The 20,058-nt window shown below is 41.7% G+C and overlaps 1 protein-coding gene across 1 annotated transcript in view; it reads right to left on the bottom strand.

Moving 5' to 3' along the window:
- Positions 1–20,058, bottom strand: part of phip (PHIP subunit of CUL4-Ring ligase complex) — a 244,017-nt gene that overhangs the window by 138,153 nt on the left and 85,806 nt on the right. Inside the window, exon 8 of the mRNA XM_078542472.1 lies at positions 8,587–8,808. Coding sequence (XP_078398598.1) covers positions 8,587–8,808 — 222 coding nt within the window. The remainder of the gene's footprint in view (positions 1–8,586; positions 8,809–20,058) is intronic.

The raw sequence follows: 20,058 nt of genomic DNA, 5'->3' as shown, positions 1-20,058 counted from the left end.
TGATCAACCATGCTAACAGCCGAAGAGAGGTCCAGGAAGGATAATGAACAACGGTCACAGTCATGGTATTACATAATACTTGGGAGTACAGAAAAAACCATTCAGCCCAAAGGACCATGCTGGTGCTTATGTTCCACACGAGCCTCCTCCCATCTTAATTCACCTAATCCATCAGCATATCCTTTTCTTTAAATTCCTCTCTTGCTCACATTTCTCCTTAGCTAGTTTCTCCTTAAATTCATCTATTCTAGTCCTCTTGTGTGAACAGTTTCCACATTTTAATCCCTCACTGGGTAAAAAGAAGTTACTCCTGAATTCTCTATTGGATATATTAGTGACCATATTGTAATTTTTGTTCTAGTTCTGGTCTCCCTGAGAGAATGTCATTCATACATGTTGTTAAGAGTTATAAGACAGAAGCTTAGGAGAGATCGAGAAAGATGTGGGCCCAGAGTTTGGAGGTAACATTATGATCAAGGTCTTGAAAGAAAAGGGAGATATAAAGTGGAGAGATGATTTGCAAGGGAAAAGGGATCAACGGTGCTTTTTTTTCAAAACACGAGAGTGATGATAGCAGCTTTGATAGGGAGAGGGTCAGTTCCCAAGGAGATAGAACCATTTGCAATGTTACTGTCCATACATGGTTACCACTCATTTTTCCAGAACCACTTCATCCAATTCAGGATCGCGGGGAATGGGAGCTTATCCCAACAGGCAATCGGCGCTAGGGAGGGTACACCCAGGATGGGATGCCAGTCCATCACAGGGCACACACAGACACACAAAGGGGGACAATTTACCGTAGCCAATCTGCTGAGCTAGCACGTCCTTGGGTGATGGGAGGGAACCGGAGCACCCGGCAGAAACCCACACGGACACGGGGAGAACGTGCAAACTCCACACAGACAGGCACCCGAGGTCAGGATCGAACCCGGGTCCCTGGAGCTGTGAGGCAGCAGCGCTAACCACAGCGCCACCATTTGCGCCCATATGCCGTTACCATTTGCATTAATTTCAGGTGGAGGTGGTATGCAAAGTCCTGTTGAAGGTAAATTGTAGAATGAACCCATTGGTTTCTCTAGACTCCTTCCATGTGAACATAAATGCAAAATCAATAGATCTAGACATTCATCCGTGTATTCAAGATCCTTTAAAATCCCAGGTAAATCTGATGAAAGGTCAGCAACCTGAAGCTTTGATTCTGTTTCTCTCTCCACAGATGCTGCCTGACCTGAGTATTTCCAGCATTTCTGTTTTATTCCAGAAATACTAATCTGGATTTGAAAATTAATTATATTTTGTTCTACCCAGCTTGTGTTTTTGAATATCATCCTGCTCTGGACATTCTAGTTTTTCACAAATGAACACCCTCCTAAAAAAAAACTCAGTAAAAAGCATTCACAGACAGGCTAGAGTTGAAAGGTTTTTGGCTATTAAAATGAAACAGAGAAAGGATGCTCCTGACAATTGCAAGGGCTACAATACAGTATAGAACCTAACAGAATGTAAGAAGTAAAGAGGTCGAAAAAAGGAAATAAGAGGAACAAAGAGATAGTATGAAAAATAATTAATGGCCAACACAAAAGTAAACCCAAAAGTCTTTGATAAGTAGTAAAAGGGCGGTCAAAAGAAGGGCACAGTTGATTAGGGACCAGAAAAGACATCAACTTGTGGAGGAAGAGAGCGGGGCTAAGGTACAAAATGAAGACTTTGCAATTATCTTCCCTAAAAAGAATTCTGCGAATACAGCATTAAAGGATCAGACGGACGTGGTATTGGACAGGACAAAAGTGAACAGGAGGTATTGAAAAGGTTGGTAATACTCAAAGTAGTGAAGTCTGAACAGGATGCATCCTAGGCACCTAAGGTTAGCCACAATCTTCCAAACCTCCTTGGATGTGGGAACTGAAGAGAGGACTGCAAATGTTACATCCCTGTTCACAAAAAAGGACAAAGGGAAAAACCCAACCACTACAGGCCAGTCAACTTAATATCAGTGTTGCAAGAGACATTTAGAGACAATAAATCACAACAAAATTAACTGACATTTGGAAAACTATGGGCTAATAAATGAAAGTCAGCACAGACCTGTTAAAGACAAATCGTGCTTGACTAACTTGATCATGTTCTTTGATGAAGTAACAAAGAGGATTGATAAGGATAGTGTGATTGATGTGTATATGGGCTTTTAAGAGGTGCATGATAAAGTACCACATCATAGCAAAATTAAAGCCCATAAGATTAAAGTGACAGTGGCAGCATGACTATAAAATTAGTTAAGGGTAGAAAATAGAGATAGGCTGAATGTTGCTTTTCAAACTTCGGGAAATACACAGTGGTGTTCTCCAGGAGTCAGTATTAGGACCACTGTTCTTTTGGTTATACATGGTAATGACATGAGCTTGGGCATAGTTTCAAAGTTTACAGATGATTTGAAACTCAAAGGCAGTAAATGCATTAGAGAGGTGCAAAACAAATTGACCAGAATTTTACCAGGGTGAAAAACTTCAATAAATGTGGAGAACCTGTGTTTTCTCCTCAGGCAATAGAATATTAAGGGGAGATTTGGTAAAGACATTCAAAATTATGAATGGTTTATATCAGATAAATAAGGAGAACATTTCCAGGTCCATGGAAGCAGTCCATGTCCAAATGCAGCAACACCTGGGCAACATCCAGGCTTGGGCTGACAAGTGGCAAGTAACTTTCACGTCATTCAAGTGCAAAGCAATGACCATGTACAATAAGAGAGAATCTAACCATCGCCCCTTGACAATCACTGGCATTACCATTGCTGAATCCCCAACTATGAACACCCTGGGGGTTACCATTGACCAGAAACTGAACTGGACTAGCCATATAAATACTGTGGCTGCAAGAGCAGGTCAATGGCTAGGAATCCTGCGGTGAGTAACTCACCTCCTGACTCCCCAAAGCCTGTCCACCATCTACAAGGCACAAGTCAAGAGCGTATTGGAATATTCTCTAATTGCATGGAAGAGTGCAGCTCCAACAATACTCAAGAAGCTTGGCATCACCCAGGACAAAGCAGCCTGCTTGATGGGCACTCCATCCACAAACATTCTGTCCCTCTACCACCAACGCACAGTGGCAGCAGTTAGTACCATCTACAAGATGCACTGCAGGAACTAACCAAGGCTCCTTAAGCAGCACCTTCCAAACCCACAGCCACTACCATCTAGAAGGAGAAGGGTAGCAGATACATGGGAACACCACCACCTGGAAGTCCCCTCCAAGCCACTCACCATCCTGACTTAGAAATATATTGGCAATCCTTCACTGTCGTTGGGTCAAAATCCTGGAACTCCCTCAGTAACAGCATTGTGGGTGTACCTACACCAAATGGACTGCTGCGATTCAAGAAGACAGATCACTACCTCCTTCTCAAGGGCAATTAGGGATGGGCTATAAATGCTGGGCAAGCCAATGACACCCACATCCCATGAATGAATAAAAAAAAAGATTTTGTCCGCCACCCCTATGTAAATATCAGAGCTATTAACTCTGTTTCTTTCTCTGCAGATGTTGCTGGACCCTTCCATTTTTATTTCAGAATGCTAGCATTTGTAATATTTTGCCTTTGTTTTATTTGAAATTTCAGTTAGGACTAAATTTCTTTTTAAATGTTTATAGCTTGTCAACTTAATGTTCTGGTACCAAGTTTTAGATGGCAGGACCAATAACGGTTGATTCGAATCAATCAGAAAGTACACGATTTCACATTCATGGAATCACAAAGTTATTTATTATGTAGGTGGATAAATTTTTGTCTCAACAATTCCACAATGAAGGCGCATTAACATAAAGTGGAACAAACTGCTTTTAACTCTGAAAATATTTTCTTTCTCTGCAAACAACAAACATTATAATCAAATTGAATAAATATGAGAATGCTCGTTACTAGTTCAAATGCATGGAAATCTGGGTATTCTATGAGCTTCATATCAATTTTTTTTTCCTATCAGTAGGAACACAGGATGCACATTAACATTTTTATTAAAATCTGCTAAAATAAACGCATCCTGCCTAAGCATTTGCAGTTTTCCATTAATGTCACACAGCTCTCGCAAAACTTGGTGTCATCAGTGAAAAATGCTGCTTAGCAATCACTCCAGAGCAGTTAGCAGCTTCTACCAGGCAAGGAAAAACATCCACTAATTCTTATTATGAAAAAATAAATTCACTAAAATTGTTGTTAGAAACAATGTATTTAAGGAATGTTCTGTCTTTTAGCAGTATCCATAATTCAAATTTGCTTTTAAAGTGTTACTTAATGCCCAGCACTTACCTGAACAAATTAAAATAACACATTTAAGTACATTTTGTTTAACACTGCCAAAACTCTCATTTTGGATCCGGATTCCATTGAGCTAAATATGTCAGCCAGCACTTGATACACTAAAAGGCAAAGGTTTAAGAACCATGATTTGGGATATGGGTCTAAAATGAAATTTGTTAGCTATTATCGTTAAGTATTCGAAGAATTTCCCTAGGTAGAGACAAGGGCCCCGAATTTCATACAATATAAATACAAGCAAAATATTGCAAATGCTAGAAATCTGAAATAAAAACAGAAAATGCTGGAAAAGCTCAGCAGGTCTGGCAGCATCTGTGGAGAGAGAAACAGGGTTAACATTTCGAGTCTGTATGACTCTTCAGAGCCCGATTCTCATGTCTACTACATTCTGTAAACTGTCACACACAATGCATAATGGACTGTAAGAAATATGGAAGACAATAATGCATGTTTTGTACCTGTCAACCAGCTTTGAAACAGGGTCAGGAAACTCTCACCTTTTTCAAGTGGGACCTTACTAAAATATAAAATAAGGATGGGATGATATCACTTCGTTACCACCATTTTCAACTATTTTAATGTGCAGGATGCCAGGTATAAACAGCATCTAAAAAACAACCAACATGCTGGGTTATCAGATGATCGGGTTGCAGGCAGAATTTTATTTACAGGGCGTTGTAAGATTCAGTAAGCAGTGTTGAGACCACTCTGCAACATTTCTCATTTTTTTTGTTGTCTTTCTTCTGCCATTCATGAGGCTTTGTGGTAATTGCTACATTGCTTTTATTCCCCCTCTCAGTTCCATGAAGTGGTTTCCAGATGGGACTGCCCATATAGGTGAAGATTCTGCAGAAGGAGTAGCTGGAAGAATAGTGGGGGCATGCTTGGCAGGTCAAGGTGCACCAGAGATGTTCTGTACATACTTGCTGGACCCACACAACTGCAACTATGGATAGATGTCCACATACCTCACTTTGGTAGAAGATTAATAAATGTGAATATATCAATTTCAAAGGGACGTTGTGACAGCAACCCTTATGGTATAAATCTGGTATCATCAAAGTATGTCATGCTTTCAGAGGTACCACATTTTTAAAAAAAAATGCAAGAGTGATCAACAAACCAACACAGGCGGACTGCGGCACCACCAAAATGCCAAAAGCATGCCTGCAGGTACCGTCACACCTGCCTGATAATGAGCATGGAAAGTTCTCCTGATAAGCTCCAGGTGAACAGGGATTCAAAGCTGTACAATCCACTGCAAAAGCACCTGCAGCTAATATGCCAGTAATATTCAACTGCAGACTTTCATCTGCCTCCTTCTCCTTTCAAGTAAGCTGAGCTATGGGAAGGTGCTTGAGTTTGGCAAACAGTGCCACCCTCCTCGCAACCATCTCATGCAGCATAACCTTTAGCAGCCAAACAGAAGATTGGATTCTGGACGTCTTGTCAGTTGCCTGCAGCATTTTATTTTAAACTCATCCATGAGATGGGGGCATCAGTGGCAACGCCAGTACAAGCATTTATTTCCCATCCACAATTTCCCTTGAGAACACTGAACTGCTGCAGTACAGGTGGTGGAGATACTAGCACACTGCTGTTAGCGAGGGACTTACAAAAACAAGGAAGGAATCCTGATATATTTCTAAGTCAGGATGGTGTGTGACATGGGGAGGAGCTTGAAGGTGGTAGCATTCCAACGCACATGCTCCTAGGTAGTTGAGGTCATGGGTCTGAGAGGTGGTATCGAAGGAGCCTTGGCAATTTACTGCAGTGCATCTTGTAGATGGTATACATCACTGCCAGTGTGCATCAATGGTGGAGGGAGTGAATGTTTAAGATGGTGAATGGGGTACCAATCAAGGAGGCTGCTTTGTCCTGGATGGTATCAAGCTCCTTGAGTGCTATTGCAGCTCCACTCAACAGGCAAGTAGAGTGTATTTCAACACACTCCTCACTAGTGCCAGACAGATGGTGAGTCAGGAGGTGAGTCACTCACTGCAGAATACTCAGCCTTTGACCCGCTCATGTAGCCACAGCATTTATACGGCTGGTCCAGTTACATTTCTGGTTAACGGTAACCCTGAGGACGTTAATGGCAGAGGATTTGGTGATGGTAATGCCATTGAATGTCATGGTCAGATTCTCTTTGGTTGGAGATGGTTGTTAGTTTGCACTTGTGTCGTTGAAAGTTACTTGCCACATATCTGCACAAACTTGAATGTTATTGTTTCTTCCTGATTCCCACTGACTTCAATTTTGTTAGGGTTCCTTGATGCCACACTCAGCCAGATGCTACCTTGATATCAAAGACAGTGAGTCTCACCTCACCTCCAAAAATCAGCACTTTTGACCATGTTTGAACCAAGGCAATTAGAAATGGAACCAAGTGGCCCTGGCAGAACCAAAACCGAGCATCAGTGAGCACGTTATTGCTAAGTGCCACTTGGCAGCACTGTCGACTGCCCCTTGCGTCACTTTGCTCATGACTAAGAATAGGCTGAAGAGGCAGTAATCTGTCAGATTGGATTTGCCCTGCTTTATGTGGACAGGATATACTTGGCCAATTTTCCACTTTGCCAGGTAGATGCCAGTGTCGTAGCTATACTGGAACAGGTTGACTAGAGGTGCAGGTAGTTCTAGAGCTAAGTCATGGCTGTGCCTTGTGTTCCTTTTCCTTTCCTTTCTTGCATCATTTCTTATCACTTTAAACTTGACAAAGGGTGCTGATTAATTGAAATGCTATTTTTAAGTTTTCCAAAGGTTGAAAGAATTTTTGTCCATCATTCTGACTCTTCCACTTAATCGCTTGCATCTCTTTAAATTTAACCCAAATGCAATTTTCTAATCCAAGCCACTAGTGTGTTCCTACACATGTTTAAAACCCACCTGGGGTTATGCAAATTGTTGACCTACGAAAATTGAGTGCTGTTAGCACATTGCCTCCTGGACAGACGCAGGCTCCTGGCATCACCTGAGCCTGAAGGAAGTCACATGTGATTAAAGTTCCCACTTTTATTTCAAGTATTATTAATTCATGGCATGATGTGCATCACTTCTGACACCATTCTGAACTTATTTATAACAGTGCACAAAAGTCAGCCTCACAATTTATTTAGCGTTATTAGTACATCTCTTAAGCAGTGCCCTAATTCTTAAAGGTAATTAGGCATGGGCATTAACTGGTGGCCTTGCCAGTGATGTCCCACATCACAGGATGAATAAATGCCAACCGATTTAAAAATAAAATATCAATCATAATGGATCTTAGGATTCAAAACTCAAATCTCAGTTAATCTTGTTTCTAATCACATTTTTAATTGATTCTCTTGCCACCTGCATTCCTAAATATTTATGTGCCAACTTACTGTCATCATTTCTGGTGCCACCTTAATTATACTGATGTCTGGTTGGCTGGTGTGCCTTCTCTTTGCTGTTAGCAGGGAATGATTTGCTGGGACAAACTTAAGAGCATAAGAAATAGGTGCAGGTAGAGGCCCTTTTGCCCCTTCAGTCAAATCCGCTCTTTAATAAAGATCATGGCTAATTTTCTACTTCAACTCCACTACCCTGTCCTATCGCCAAATTCCTTGACTGATGATGTTAGTATCAGGAACACAGATATGTATACATGTTAAAATTAACAGCACAATACAAAAACAGTCAGTCAGAGGTATTTAAAACTCACTTACCTGAAAACTAAAGGAAAAGTTATTGAATGCCTTTGCAAGCCTTTGGGAAAGATAATGAACTCCTGAGTACAATGTTCAGTGGAACAGACTGGATAGCATCCAATTCAACCCTGAACTTGCTTTCAAAATGGCTCACTGTTCCTGTTCCTGCCCTCACCCTCCTCTCAGGTTTTCCTGTTCCCACCATCACCCTGTCATTTCCTCTCCCATTGCTTCACCTCCCTGTTTCCCGTTCCTATTCTACTCCCTCCTCTCCTTGATTTTCCCTCCCTATGTCCTATTCACACCCTAGTCTTGTTCCCTCTCTATCGGGTTTTCAGCTTCTCTCCCTTTCAGTTTCCCATTCCCAAACTTACCCTGCTCCCTCCTCTCTCAGGGTCCCTCCCCATCCTGTCCTCGCTCTACTTTCTCCTCACCCAGGCTTTCCATCCCATATTTCACACCTGCCTGGTTATTATTTCTTTGTCTAGGTTCCAGAGTTATTGCATTAAAAAAAATGTTAATCACCAAAAACTGAAAATATTAATTGCAGAAGTTAGCTGCAGCTAACTATTGTATTCTCGTGTTTCTCTTTACCTGCACGGATGTGATGGATGCAGTGTGACCCTGCAGAACGGCTAAGGGCGCACATGTCCGAAGGCACCAAACCCGGATGATTTTATCACAGCTGCCTGCAGCAATCATGGTATTTTCATAGTTTACTGCCATGTCCGAGATTTCAGCAGAATGTCCTCGCAAAGTTGCCAGTAGCCTGCCGTCATCCGTTGTCCAAATCTTCACCAGACAATCATCAGATCCCTGTACATTAAGTTTTGAAGAATGTCAATTTATAGCTTGACGATCCCTATTATTAAGTTATCACACAGTTTTATTCACAAGGTTTCCATTCACCAACTCTACACATTTGTGCTTAATATCACAATTGCATTAATAATATTTTATATACACATGCATACATACATTAAGCAACGTCTTGATTTTAAAATAATCATCCTTGTTTTCCCTCCATGGCCTCACCGCATCTCCTGCTATCCCACCCCCACCATCTCTGTAATTTCCTCCAGCCCCACAGCTCTGCTCTCTGCCCAGCAAGCTCCCTGCACTCATCTAATTCTGGCCTCTTGAGGATCCCGGTTTGATTGTTGGCTGTACCTTCAGCTGCCTTGGCCCTAAATTCTGGCATTTTCTCCCTAAATCTTTCCATCTTCTCTACCTCCCTTAAGATGTTCCTTAAAAGCTTCTTCTTTGACCATCTGCCCTAATATCATCTATGTCCATAAGTACAAAAGGGTGAGTGGTAGGGTGCAATGGCGTGGATCACACAAGTCGTTTTCAAAATGGGAACATTCTGACTAATTTTACTTCTGTGTAATATCACAAAATTTCCCCAAAAATTCACGAGGATGTACAGTTTTTTTATTTAGCATTCCTGTGACAAAAGCAATTATTACATTGGCTTCAATAGCTGTTACTCTGCAGGTGTAACCACAATGCACCAGAAAAGAAATCAAACAATTTAATGTTCAATAAAATGTGAATCCCTGATAGTTAGTTAGATCAAACTGTCTCAAAATCAACACTAATCATATTTATTTGGAAATCCTAAAATCTGAGGAGACAGCTAATTAAATGTTAAATTTGGCATCAGTCACACACTGCCTAGTTATAATAGTGCTATAATTATACCTACCATTTGCAACATTATGTGATTGCTATAACGTTAATAGACCTGATTGCACCAAATTCTAAATGCATTATGCGTAGACCGATTTTCTAGAGATTCAGGGGTGCTGTGGGCTCAGGAAACTTTGGGTTGTAAATTAAGATAGACGTGTGATTAAAGTTGCGCATATATATTATTTTTAAAGCTTCAGGCTCTCTTGAGATAAGGGAAAGGTGGATCAATTTAGATTTCAGTAGGAGCTCCTCATGATCAAGGAGATATTTCAGTCCTTTATAGAGAAAAAAACAGAACATTAAAAGGAGGGAACCGAGCAGATAATGGATATGGCAGGGTTGGAGGAGAGTGGTGGTGGCAAAGGCACTGTCAAACAGAAGAGTTTTTGAGGAGGAGGTTTTTCATAGTGGGAAGGCCAGTGGCAAGATGGAGAAATTGTGTCAGTGAGTTCCAGCAAGAGGGGACACAGTGCTAAAACAAGCAACTGTTAACAGAATGGCAACAAGGAGTAACCAATGTTCTGATGAAGAGTCTTACGGACTCGAAACGTTAACTCTGTCTTCCTCTCCACAGATGCTGTCAGACCTGCTGAGTTTTTCCAGCTATTTTTATTTTTGTTTCAGGTTTCCAGTATCTGCTGTATTTTGCTTTTATCTTAGGAGCAACCAGTGTTGGATGAACAGAGGTCAAAGAGAGACCATGGACTGATCTTTAATATTTGAAGGTTCATTTGCAACGACAGAGGAAATATACAGGGAGGTCATGAAATTTACCAAGAACAGCGATGATAGAAGTATAGCACCCTGAGCAGGTTATGACAGACTATCATTCATTCAGAATGACTTTTAATTTGTAGGGGTGAAGGCAGGTTAGGAGTACATTAACGAAGTTAAACACTTAGCGGACAAAGCACAGAGACTTTGTTGTAGGAGAGGAAGTGGCAGAGGTGAGCGCTCAAAGATAGTAGACAACAGTTTTGGCAAGGAATAGAAAGCTCGGACAAGCTTGAGCAGTGCAATAAAGGTTCCACACCTTCAGACTTAGAAGATGTCAAATACGCTTACACTTTCTGTATTATTTAAATGGCTCCTCTGAATAGCAACATGTTTATTTAAAGGTATAGAGACACTATACATTTCCTTTGCTCCGTAAATCTGTAAGAATGATGCATTTAACACACATCATGCTACTTGCTATCTTCACCACAGCACAGCAAGTGATAAAATAGTGAGCAAGTTAGTGAGCAGTGAGTGTGGGATATGATATAAATCATCATACATTTTCATAAAGTACAACAGAATGAAAACTAATAAAGTTAGAAAACAATAAAAAGGGTTTAGTCTCGTATTTCTTTACAAGCTTATCACCCAACACAGTTTGAACCATACAGCACAGAAGGAAGCCATTCAGTCCACTGTGTTTACATTACCTCATTGAGAGAGCAAACAATTTGTCCCACTCCCTGCTCTTTCCTCATAGCTTTGCAGGTTTCTCCATTTCAAGGACATATCCAATCCCCTTTTGAAAGCTACTCCGGAACCTGCTTCCTGGAATTTCAGGCAGTGCATTCCAGTTCATGGCAACTCACCCAATGTTAAACAATTTCTCCTAATTTCCCCTCTGGGTTTTTTGAAAATGACCTTCTATCTGTGCCCTGTGCTTTCCTAACAGTGACAGCAGTTTCTCCTCATCCCCTCTAACAAAAGCCCTCATAATTTTGACAGCCTCTATTCAGCAATCTTCTCTGCTCTAAAGGGAACAAACCCAGCTTCTCCACAGGCTGAATTTTACATGTTTCCGGTGGGCGTTTTTCCTGCAGGGGGGGGGGGGGGGGGGGGGGGGTGGTGGAATAGGCAGGCACCAAAATCAGCAGCTAGCCCTCCATATTAAGATGACCATTTAAGGGTCAATTAGACTTGTTATCAAGCCTATTGACCCAAATAATATGCTACCCATGCCATGATACGTTTGGCGTGGGCAGCAGTGCGTCAGTGGGAAGCCCGATTTTTAACCTCAAATGGTTAAAGGGTGGGAAGGAGGGGAGAGGGGTCACTCCAGGGGCTGCTCTTTGCCAATCATAGAGCAGCCCCCCTTAGACTGAATATCCCCCTCTTTCCTCTTTTAAACCTACGCCTTCCCACCCATTATCCCGCTCCCTAACAATCCCAAACCCTCCCAGCCCAAGACCCCAGACTTATCTGCTCCGGGAATCCTAAGCCTTGGGCTCCTCTCTTCAGCTGGAGTCCCGGCAGCTGCCACTGATGCCCTCCTGACGTTGTCAGGGCTGTTGGTCGGCCCTCGTTAATGAGCCCTGCAGCACTTTATTGCAGGGGGGCTGTTGTCAGTTGGTTTCACGCCAACACAGGTTTGGGGGGTGGGGGGCTCTCCCCCCCCAACCCCCCGGACTGTATTATTCAGCCCCGTATAACTGAAACCCAGTTCCATTCCGGTAAATACCTTTGAATACTCTCCAAGCACTTGGCATCCTTCTTAAAGTGTGGTGCCCAAAATTAAACACAATACTCTAGCTGAAACCTAACCAGTGACTTATAAAGGTTTACCATAACTTCCTTGCTTTGGAATTCTGTGCCTTTATTTATAGAACACTATAGGAATTATTAATAAGAAACATCAATATTGATTGTTCCCTCTAAGTTCCAAATACGACACACTATGTGTTTCTTCTCCTTCCTGGTTCCATCACATGTTCAAACAAAATCTAATGCAGTGTTCCTACTTTTGTTCTTTCCTCGGACTTCAAGGCTGTGGAACTTGATACCTCCTTTGTATTTTCTTTCCTCTTACAATCTTTCTCGTTCTAAAATCTAACCTTGGTGCCACCTAGTAACTGCTTCCTGATTTATCTGGTCTCTATTATACTTTTCAATCTTAGGTGTAGTTGTGCACCAAGGGCTTTGTCCCTTCACTTGGGCTTTCCAACTAATTAAAATATTAGGCTACTCTTTTGCGATCGGCATCTGCAATGCTCACAGAGGTTGCAGCACTATATGGCCTCATCAGTCTGTGTAGGCTTTCACCCTGCATGCAAGCTGCACAATTCACATTTACCCACCCAGTTCACATACCCCTTCAGCCCCTTTACCATTTGTGCATTGTTCCCCAATGAATTAACACCCATGAGGAGGAATTTTTTGTTTTAAATAAAACTGCCTCAGTCCCATAATAGAACATGTTAATAAAGATGTTTTGCTTTCATGCATATGCTAGTAAAAATGGCATTCTAAACAATAACTATGCTGTCACAAACAGGAGTTTTAGACTAATTGATTAAAACGACCCCTGCACTTGCAGCCAAGATGACAGAACCAATCATTTTTAACTACTGTGAAAAGCCACCGAAATTTTTAACCAAATTATTAGATGATACATCGCCTTAATCCACAGTACGTCTGCTTTTATTACTATTTATTGACCTATTTAAGAAACCAAAAGGTACCACGGTCTATTCCTATTAAATCAAGGTAGTCTTCCACTTGAAAAAAATTCAAATCATTCCGTATTCTGAACCATATTTACATAAAACAGAAGAGCTTTTTGCACAATTTACATTCATATTTATAAATAAACAAATTAAGCAACTTGCAGCTAAGAATATATGCATTTTTAGATACATACACACACATACACATGTATTTATATTCATTCATAAAATTAAACCATAAATACATTTATCCAAAGCCAAGCCACAATGTGCACGAGTACACATATACACGCATTTAGTTGCATCCACCAGATGGTTAAATATAGCATCCAGCTGATCTGACACCTTCCCTCTATTCATCCTTTGAGATTTCTATTCAAACAATGAGCAACTTATCTTCATATTCTTTTATCATTACCTGCTTACACTTATGTTACCAAGTGAATGCTTCATACAAGAGACCTACTTGAGTTCAGGCAGTCTCATCCTAGTTTCTAGTAAGACAAGAGGCTGAAAAATATAGTTTAGGAGTAAACAATACTCAACCAACAACCTCAAAAAGGCCAAAGAGAAAGATCAAAATGAAAATGCCATACTCTTGCAGTAGAGGGTGCTCTTGAGGTTGTAGCCAAGGTACATTTTTTGGACTGAGCTTATGAAGCTTTGCTTTGCACTTGGCTATTATACCAGAGTGAGAGATGCTGTCATTGGGTGCCTGGAATGGAAGTATATCACTCTTCAATGCAAGCATCTTTCACTTTGAAAATAAAGGAATTCAATTCAAATAGCTGCCATTGCATCACCAAAATATCCCAAGTCCTCTGCACATAATTAATTAAAGTGCAATCTCTTCAAGAAAAGGCAAATGCAGCAATTGTCTTGCACACGCAAGTTCAGAAGAAATATTTTTACAGAAATTGATTCCCTCCCCCATCATGTCCTCCAGAGTACCCAAGAGGAGGCCATGATAGCAATGTATTTTATTTCCCTTTAAGACAGGCAAAATACAAATGAGCACCAAAAATCTCAAACTTTTGGATTTGGAATTTCATAATGTAACCCAGATTTGTTTTATTTCATTTAGATCTAAATAAAACATCTCCTGTTTTTCCATTTTAAATTAAAGGAGCACACAAGACACATCTCTCAAATAGATTTAACAGCACAGCAAATATATAAACTCAAGAAGTGGCTGTCCTCTGGTTCAGGGATCTTATCCACTAATCTAGTGTCCCCAAAAGGCCCTATTTGTGGTTTCTTCTCATCTACATGCTACCCCTTTCTCCTATCATTAAAAGATATGTGGTCAGCTTCTACATACATTCTGACAACTCACAGCTCCTCCTTCTTCTTCATCTTTCTCAATTCCTCACTCCCTCTGCTGTCAGCGCGTTTGTCTGATATCTGGACTTAAGACGAGCTGCAATTTCTTCCAGTTAAACACTGGGAAGACCAAAGCCATCATCTTCAGGCTCCGCCACTAACTATATGCACTTGCCATCAATTTCATCCCCTTCACCAGCCACTATCTCAGGTTGAATTAGACTGTTTAAAACCTTTATGTCCTCTTCAACACCAAACTGAGCTTCCAACCCATTAATGTTGTCCAATGGAAAGAATACTTACTTCCACATCATCATAACCTCACCTGCCTCAGCTCATCTGCTGCTGAAACCCTCATCTATGCATCGGTGACCTTAAGGCGTAATTATTCCAATATTCCCCTAGCTAGTCCGGCAATAGTACTGAAGATTCGTGCTCCAGAACGTGTCATGCCAAGCTGATCCAGTACAGCTACAACACTGTCATCTACCCGGCTATGTGGAAAATTGCCCAGCTATGTCTTGTCCACAAAAGGCAGGACAAACCCAACCCGGCCAATTATCGCCCCATCAGTCTCCTCTCGATCATCAGCAAAGTTCCTTCAACAGCACTTTTCAAACACACAACCTGTAAAACCTAGAAGGGCAAGAGCAGCAGGTGCATGGGAACACCACCACCTTCAAGTTCCCCTCCAATTCACCCACTATCCTAATTTGGAACTATATCATGTTCCTTCACTGTCACTGAGTCAAAATCCTGGAAGTCCCTCCCTAACAGCACTGTGGGTGTTCCTACACCACATGGATTGTAGTGGTTCAAGGCGGCAGCTCACCACCACCACCACCACCTCAAAGGCAATTAGGGGTGGGCAATAAATGCTGGCCTAGCCAGCGACGCTCACAACCCATGAACAAACAAAATAGCGATAGAAGGGGTTGTTGATAATGCTATCAAGTAGTACTTACTCAGCAATGACCTGCTCACTGACACTCAGTTTGGGTTCTGCCAGGGTCACTCAGCTCCTGACCTCATTACAGCCTTGGTCCAAACATGGACAAAAGAGCTGAACTCGAGAGGTGAGGTGAGAGTGACTGCCCTTGACATCAAAACAGCATTTGACTGGGGTGTGGCATCAAGGAGCCCTGGCAAAACTGAAGTCAATGTGAATCAGGGGGAAAGCTCTCTGCTGATTAGAGTCATATCTAGCACAAAGGAAGATGGCTGTGGCTGCTGGAGCTCAATCATCTCAATCCCAGGATATTACTGCAGGAGTTCCTCAGGGTAGAGTCCTAGGTCCGAGTCTAGGACACTTTTCAGTGAAGCAAGCCACGAGAATTGTAAAGCATGCGCCTCACATTATAAATCTTGGAAGGAAAGGAAATCACTTCTGCTTTTGCAGTGCTCAAGAAACTACATTTTAAAAAAACAACCGTATTTCGGTATAAAATTTAAAATGAGTCAGCTTCATAACAAAGCCTGTAAGTAATCTGACGACATGCCTATTTATCAAACCATTTAGCCTATATAGCTACTCACTGCAGTCTCTAACCAATGTGTATAGATTAACTGAAATTTATTAGTTGACTCTTAAATCTGTCAGTGGGCACCATCATTAATAAAATTGCTTTATTTAATGCTTTGATGTACTTTGTAACCATGGGCTTAGAAAACATAGGAAAAAAAATCAACCAAGGTTTTCATTCCCAACCATTATTCCTGCTGGAAAATGTGTGCGTGTACACGTGATGAGGGATATTAGAGCAGACACAAGTTAGTCAGCTGTGATGCCCCACTCACTCCCTAACTGCCGAAAATCTTGCTCAGCCTCACTTTCTAGGCTTATCTATGAATGACTGCTTAAGCAAGGCTGCCACCCTGCCTTCAAAAGTATAAGGAAAATGGGGAAAATCAAAAATGCTTAATAGACATATGCCCAGCGAGAATGATACTCAAAGGCTTGTTATGCCAAACTGCTACACAACAACGAAGCATGGTATATAATCATCCTGCAGTGTGGAATACGGGGGCTTCACGTCTGCAAAAGAACATACAAAAAGTTTCTACTTATTACAGTCCCCACACATGCTAAAGATTGAGGCTCCACAGTGGGTGCAATGGATGATGAATCCAATTATTAAAGCTCTTTATTATGAGCATAGACTTTAACCTATTTACTTTGGATAAACACGCTGGTGAAAATGGTTGAGTTTTTTAAAAAATGAACAAAACAATTCAGTTAGATAGCTTTCTTAAAATCGACAGATTTTAGGATGAGAGGTCATCCCTATGTGATTCATTATAGGATATGGCCAGATGTCAATTTCATAAGAGGGCTATCACCCCTTGAAACATACTTCCAAGGAGAGATGAACATGGACTTGTTATAGCCCTTTAAAAGGGATCTTGGCAAGCTTCTTAGAGAAGACAATATAACAAGTTATGGAGGTGAATTTCTTGTTACATGTGGTTATGCTGAGTTATGGGCTGCCGCAGCCTGTGGAACTTGCTCATTTTGATTAGGAAGTCAGAAAGAAATTTACCGAAGTTCTGCTGAATTGACAGCAGGATTTTCACCTCTGGGTTTTGTTCCACCCATAAAAATCCTGATAAGGGAGTGGACGAATGGTATACCAAAGCTGCATCAATGATTCAGGGTGGGCCTGATGGTCTTTTTCTCCTCGTTTTCATATGTTCATTTTAATCGCCCTACAGCTCTCTCTCTTTTTGGCTTCTCACTTTTTCAGATTGAATTAAAGTACGGTCGTTAAGGTCTACTCCTCCAATTAATTCAAATTTGGGGAGGGAGAAGCTGCAGGTGCATTTTTAACTTTTCCTGCTGCCAAATCAGAAATTTCAGTATGCGGGAATGGAATTCCCTTGCACTTATTTAGCCAAATTGCACATAAACAATACCAGGTCAGGTTTAACAATTTGTCTTTATATAGCGTTTTTAACATAGCATAACCAGACAAACCACAATCTCACACAGTACCTTCTATTGCACTGAATTTTTCCAATTCCTGTATTGTTGTGTTTTGAATAATATTCTAAGTCTTGGTCAAAGTATTAACAGTTGACCACTGCGGGCCTTCATACACTAGGTGAGTTAACTCTCCCATTAACCAACACAACTGCTTAAATGGGGGTAATTACATTCCCATCAGTCTGGGCCAGATTGAAACAGAGTCCCTGCGCTGACAGAGCAATCTGTTTATACAGTGTGCCACCAACTGCTTGTAAAGTGCAGTTCCCAAACATTTGACTGTTCTAAAACTCTATTTAACAGAATCTTTCACAGCTGTGTTTGGAAGCTGGAGGAGAGGTCAAGGACAATTTCACAATGGGGATCGAGAAAGAAGATGGGGATGTAGGCTATGCTAAAAACTTTGAGGCGAGAGGGTGGAAGTAGGGAACATGTTTCTCCGTTTCTCCCTTCTGCCCCCAGTGGTTGCCGTGACATTTTTGTTTTTTCTTCTTAAATCAGTTGCAAAGCAATCCTTTATCAACAGATCATAGACCAGGACATACCACAACTTATCTACAGTAAATGAATATTTATGAAAGGACGTCCGCACATGTCGATCAAAGATCGATATGTTCCTGCCTATGCGTGGAATTTTATGGCCCTGTCGTGGCGGGGGCGGGGCTGTAAAATGTGGCGAGCCCTTCAAAACTCCATTGACTTCAGCGGGAGGTTCCGAAAAATTCTGCCCTACATTCCTGCCAAGAGGCTGAACTACAGGGGCAGTGATGGTTATTCAGCTGTTATCATATCAAATGCAATATATTAAATGGTCCAGTAGGTGTCTAATAGCAGTGCAGCATCATGCTTTGTGCATGTGTGTGTGAACCTCATGCTTACCTGTCATTCAAATTCAATTATTCTCACTACAGCCTTTTGTTTTCTACTTGGTTGAGCTGCCAAATAAAATATTTCATGATGTAACAAAATAAAATCTCAGTCTCTGATGCACAAGAAGCTAGGAGGACCATTCCACCCCACAGAAACCCTCACTGTGTTGGGTTGCTCCTGGAAAGGTGACTATAGCAGCCATGTGCAAGCCTAACAGCCCAAACCATTCTGCCTTGTCAGGTGAATGGGGAAACGCAATACTGTGAGGCAGCACACATCTAACAGAATATCTGCAAGTTTTGAAATACCAATTCATTTTGTTATCCATACTGGGGATAAGGTGGAAGGTTTGATAGGGATGGAGTAGTGATGATGGGACATGAAAAAAAGGGGCTTTTTTCAAATTCATTCATAGTATGTGAGGGTTGCTGGCAAGTCCAGAAATCGTTGTCCATCCATAATTACTCTCGAGAAGGTGGAAGCAAGCGGCCACCTTGAACCACTGCAATGAATGTAATGTAGGTCCACCCACAGAGCTGTTAGTGAAGGAGTCCCAGAATTTTGACCCATTGGCAATGAAGGAACAGTGATATATTTCCAAGTCAGGATGGTGTGTGACTTGGAGGAGAACTTGCAGGTGCTGATGTTCCCATGCATCTGCTGCCCTTGCCCTTCTAGTGGTCATGGGTTTGGAAGATGCTGTCAAAGGAGCCTTGGCAAGTTGCTGCTGTGCATCTTATATATGTTACACATTGCTGCCACTGTGCATTGGTGGTGGAGGGAGTGAATGTTTAAGGTAGTGAAACGGGTGTCGATCAAGCATGCTGCATTGTCCTGGATGGTGGCGAGCTTCTTGTGTGTTGTTGGTGGTGTAGTGGTAGTGTCACTGAACTAGTAATCCAGAGGTCAAAGCTAATGCTCTGGGGACACGGGTTCAAATCCTACCACGACAGCCTACATGTGACTCCAGGTCCACAGCAATGTGACTGACTTTGAAATGGTCTAGCAAGCCATTCAGTTCGATGGCAATTAGCAATGGGCAACAAATGCTGACCTCGCCAGTGACACCCACTTCCCAAGAAAGAAGAAAAAGAATTTAAAAGAACTAATGCTTTGTCGATAGTAGACAGGCTTTGGGGAGTCAGGAGGTGAGTTACTTGCCACAGAATTGACAGCCTCTGACCTGCTACTGCAGCCACAATGTTTATGTGGCTGGTCCAGTTAACTTTCTGGTCAATCGTACGCACCAGGATGATAATGGTGGAGGATTCAATTAACAGGGGATGTTAAATACCCTGTTGCTGGAGATGGTAATTGTCTGGCACTTGTGTGGTGTGAACGTTACTTGCCACTTATCAGCCCAAGCTTAAAGCTTGTCGAGGTCTTCCTGGATATGGATACAGACTGCTCGAGTATCCAAGGAGTTGCAAATGATACTGAACATTGTCCAAATACCAAATAACATTCCCATTTCTGATCTTATGATGGAGGCACAGCCATTAATGAAGCAGCTGAAAATGGCTGGGCCTAGGATACCACGCTGAAGAACTCCTGCAGTGATTTCCTGGGACTAAGATGATTAGCCTCTAATCATTTTCCTTTGTGCTGGGTATGACTCCAGCCAGCGCAGAGATTCCCCCTTGATTCCCAACAATTTCAATTTTGCTTGGGCTCCTTGATATCACACCAGATCAAATGCTGCTTTGATGTCAAGGGCAGTGACTTGCACCTCACCTCTGAAATTCAGCATTT

This window comes from Cetorhinus maximus, chromosome 5 (assembly GCF_964194155.1).
Source record: "Cetorhinus maximus chromosome 5, sCetMax3.hap1.1, whole genome shotgun sequence".
NCBI lineage: Eukaryota > Metazoa > Chordata > Chondrichthyes > Lamniformes > Cetorhinidae > Cetorhinus > Cetorhinus maximus.
This window is presented reverse-complemented; position numbering and strand designations above follow the sequence as displayed.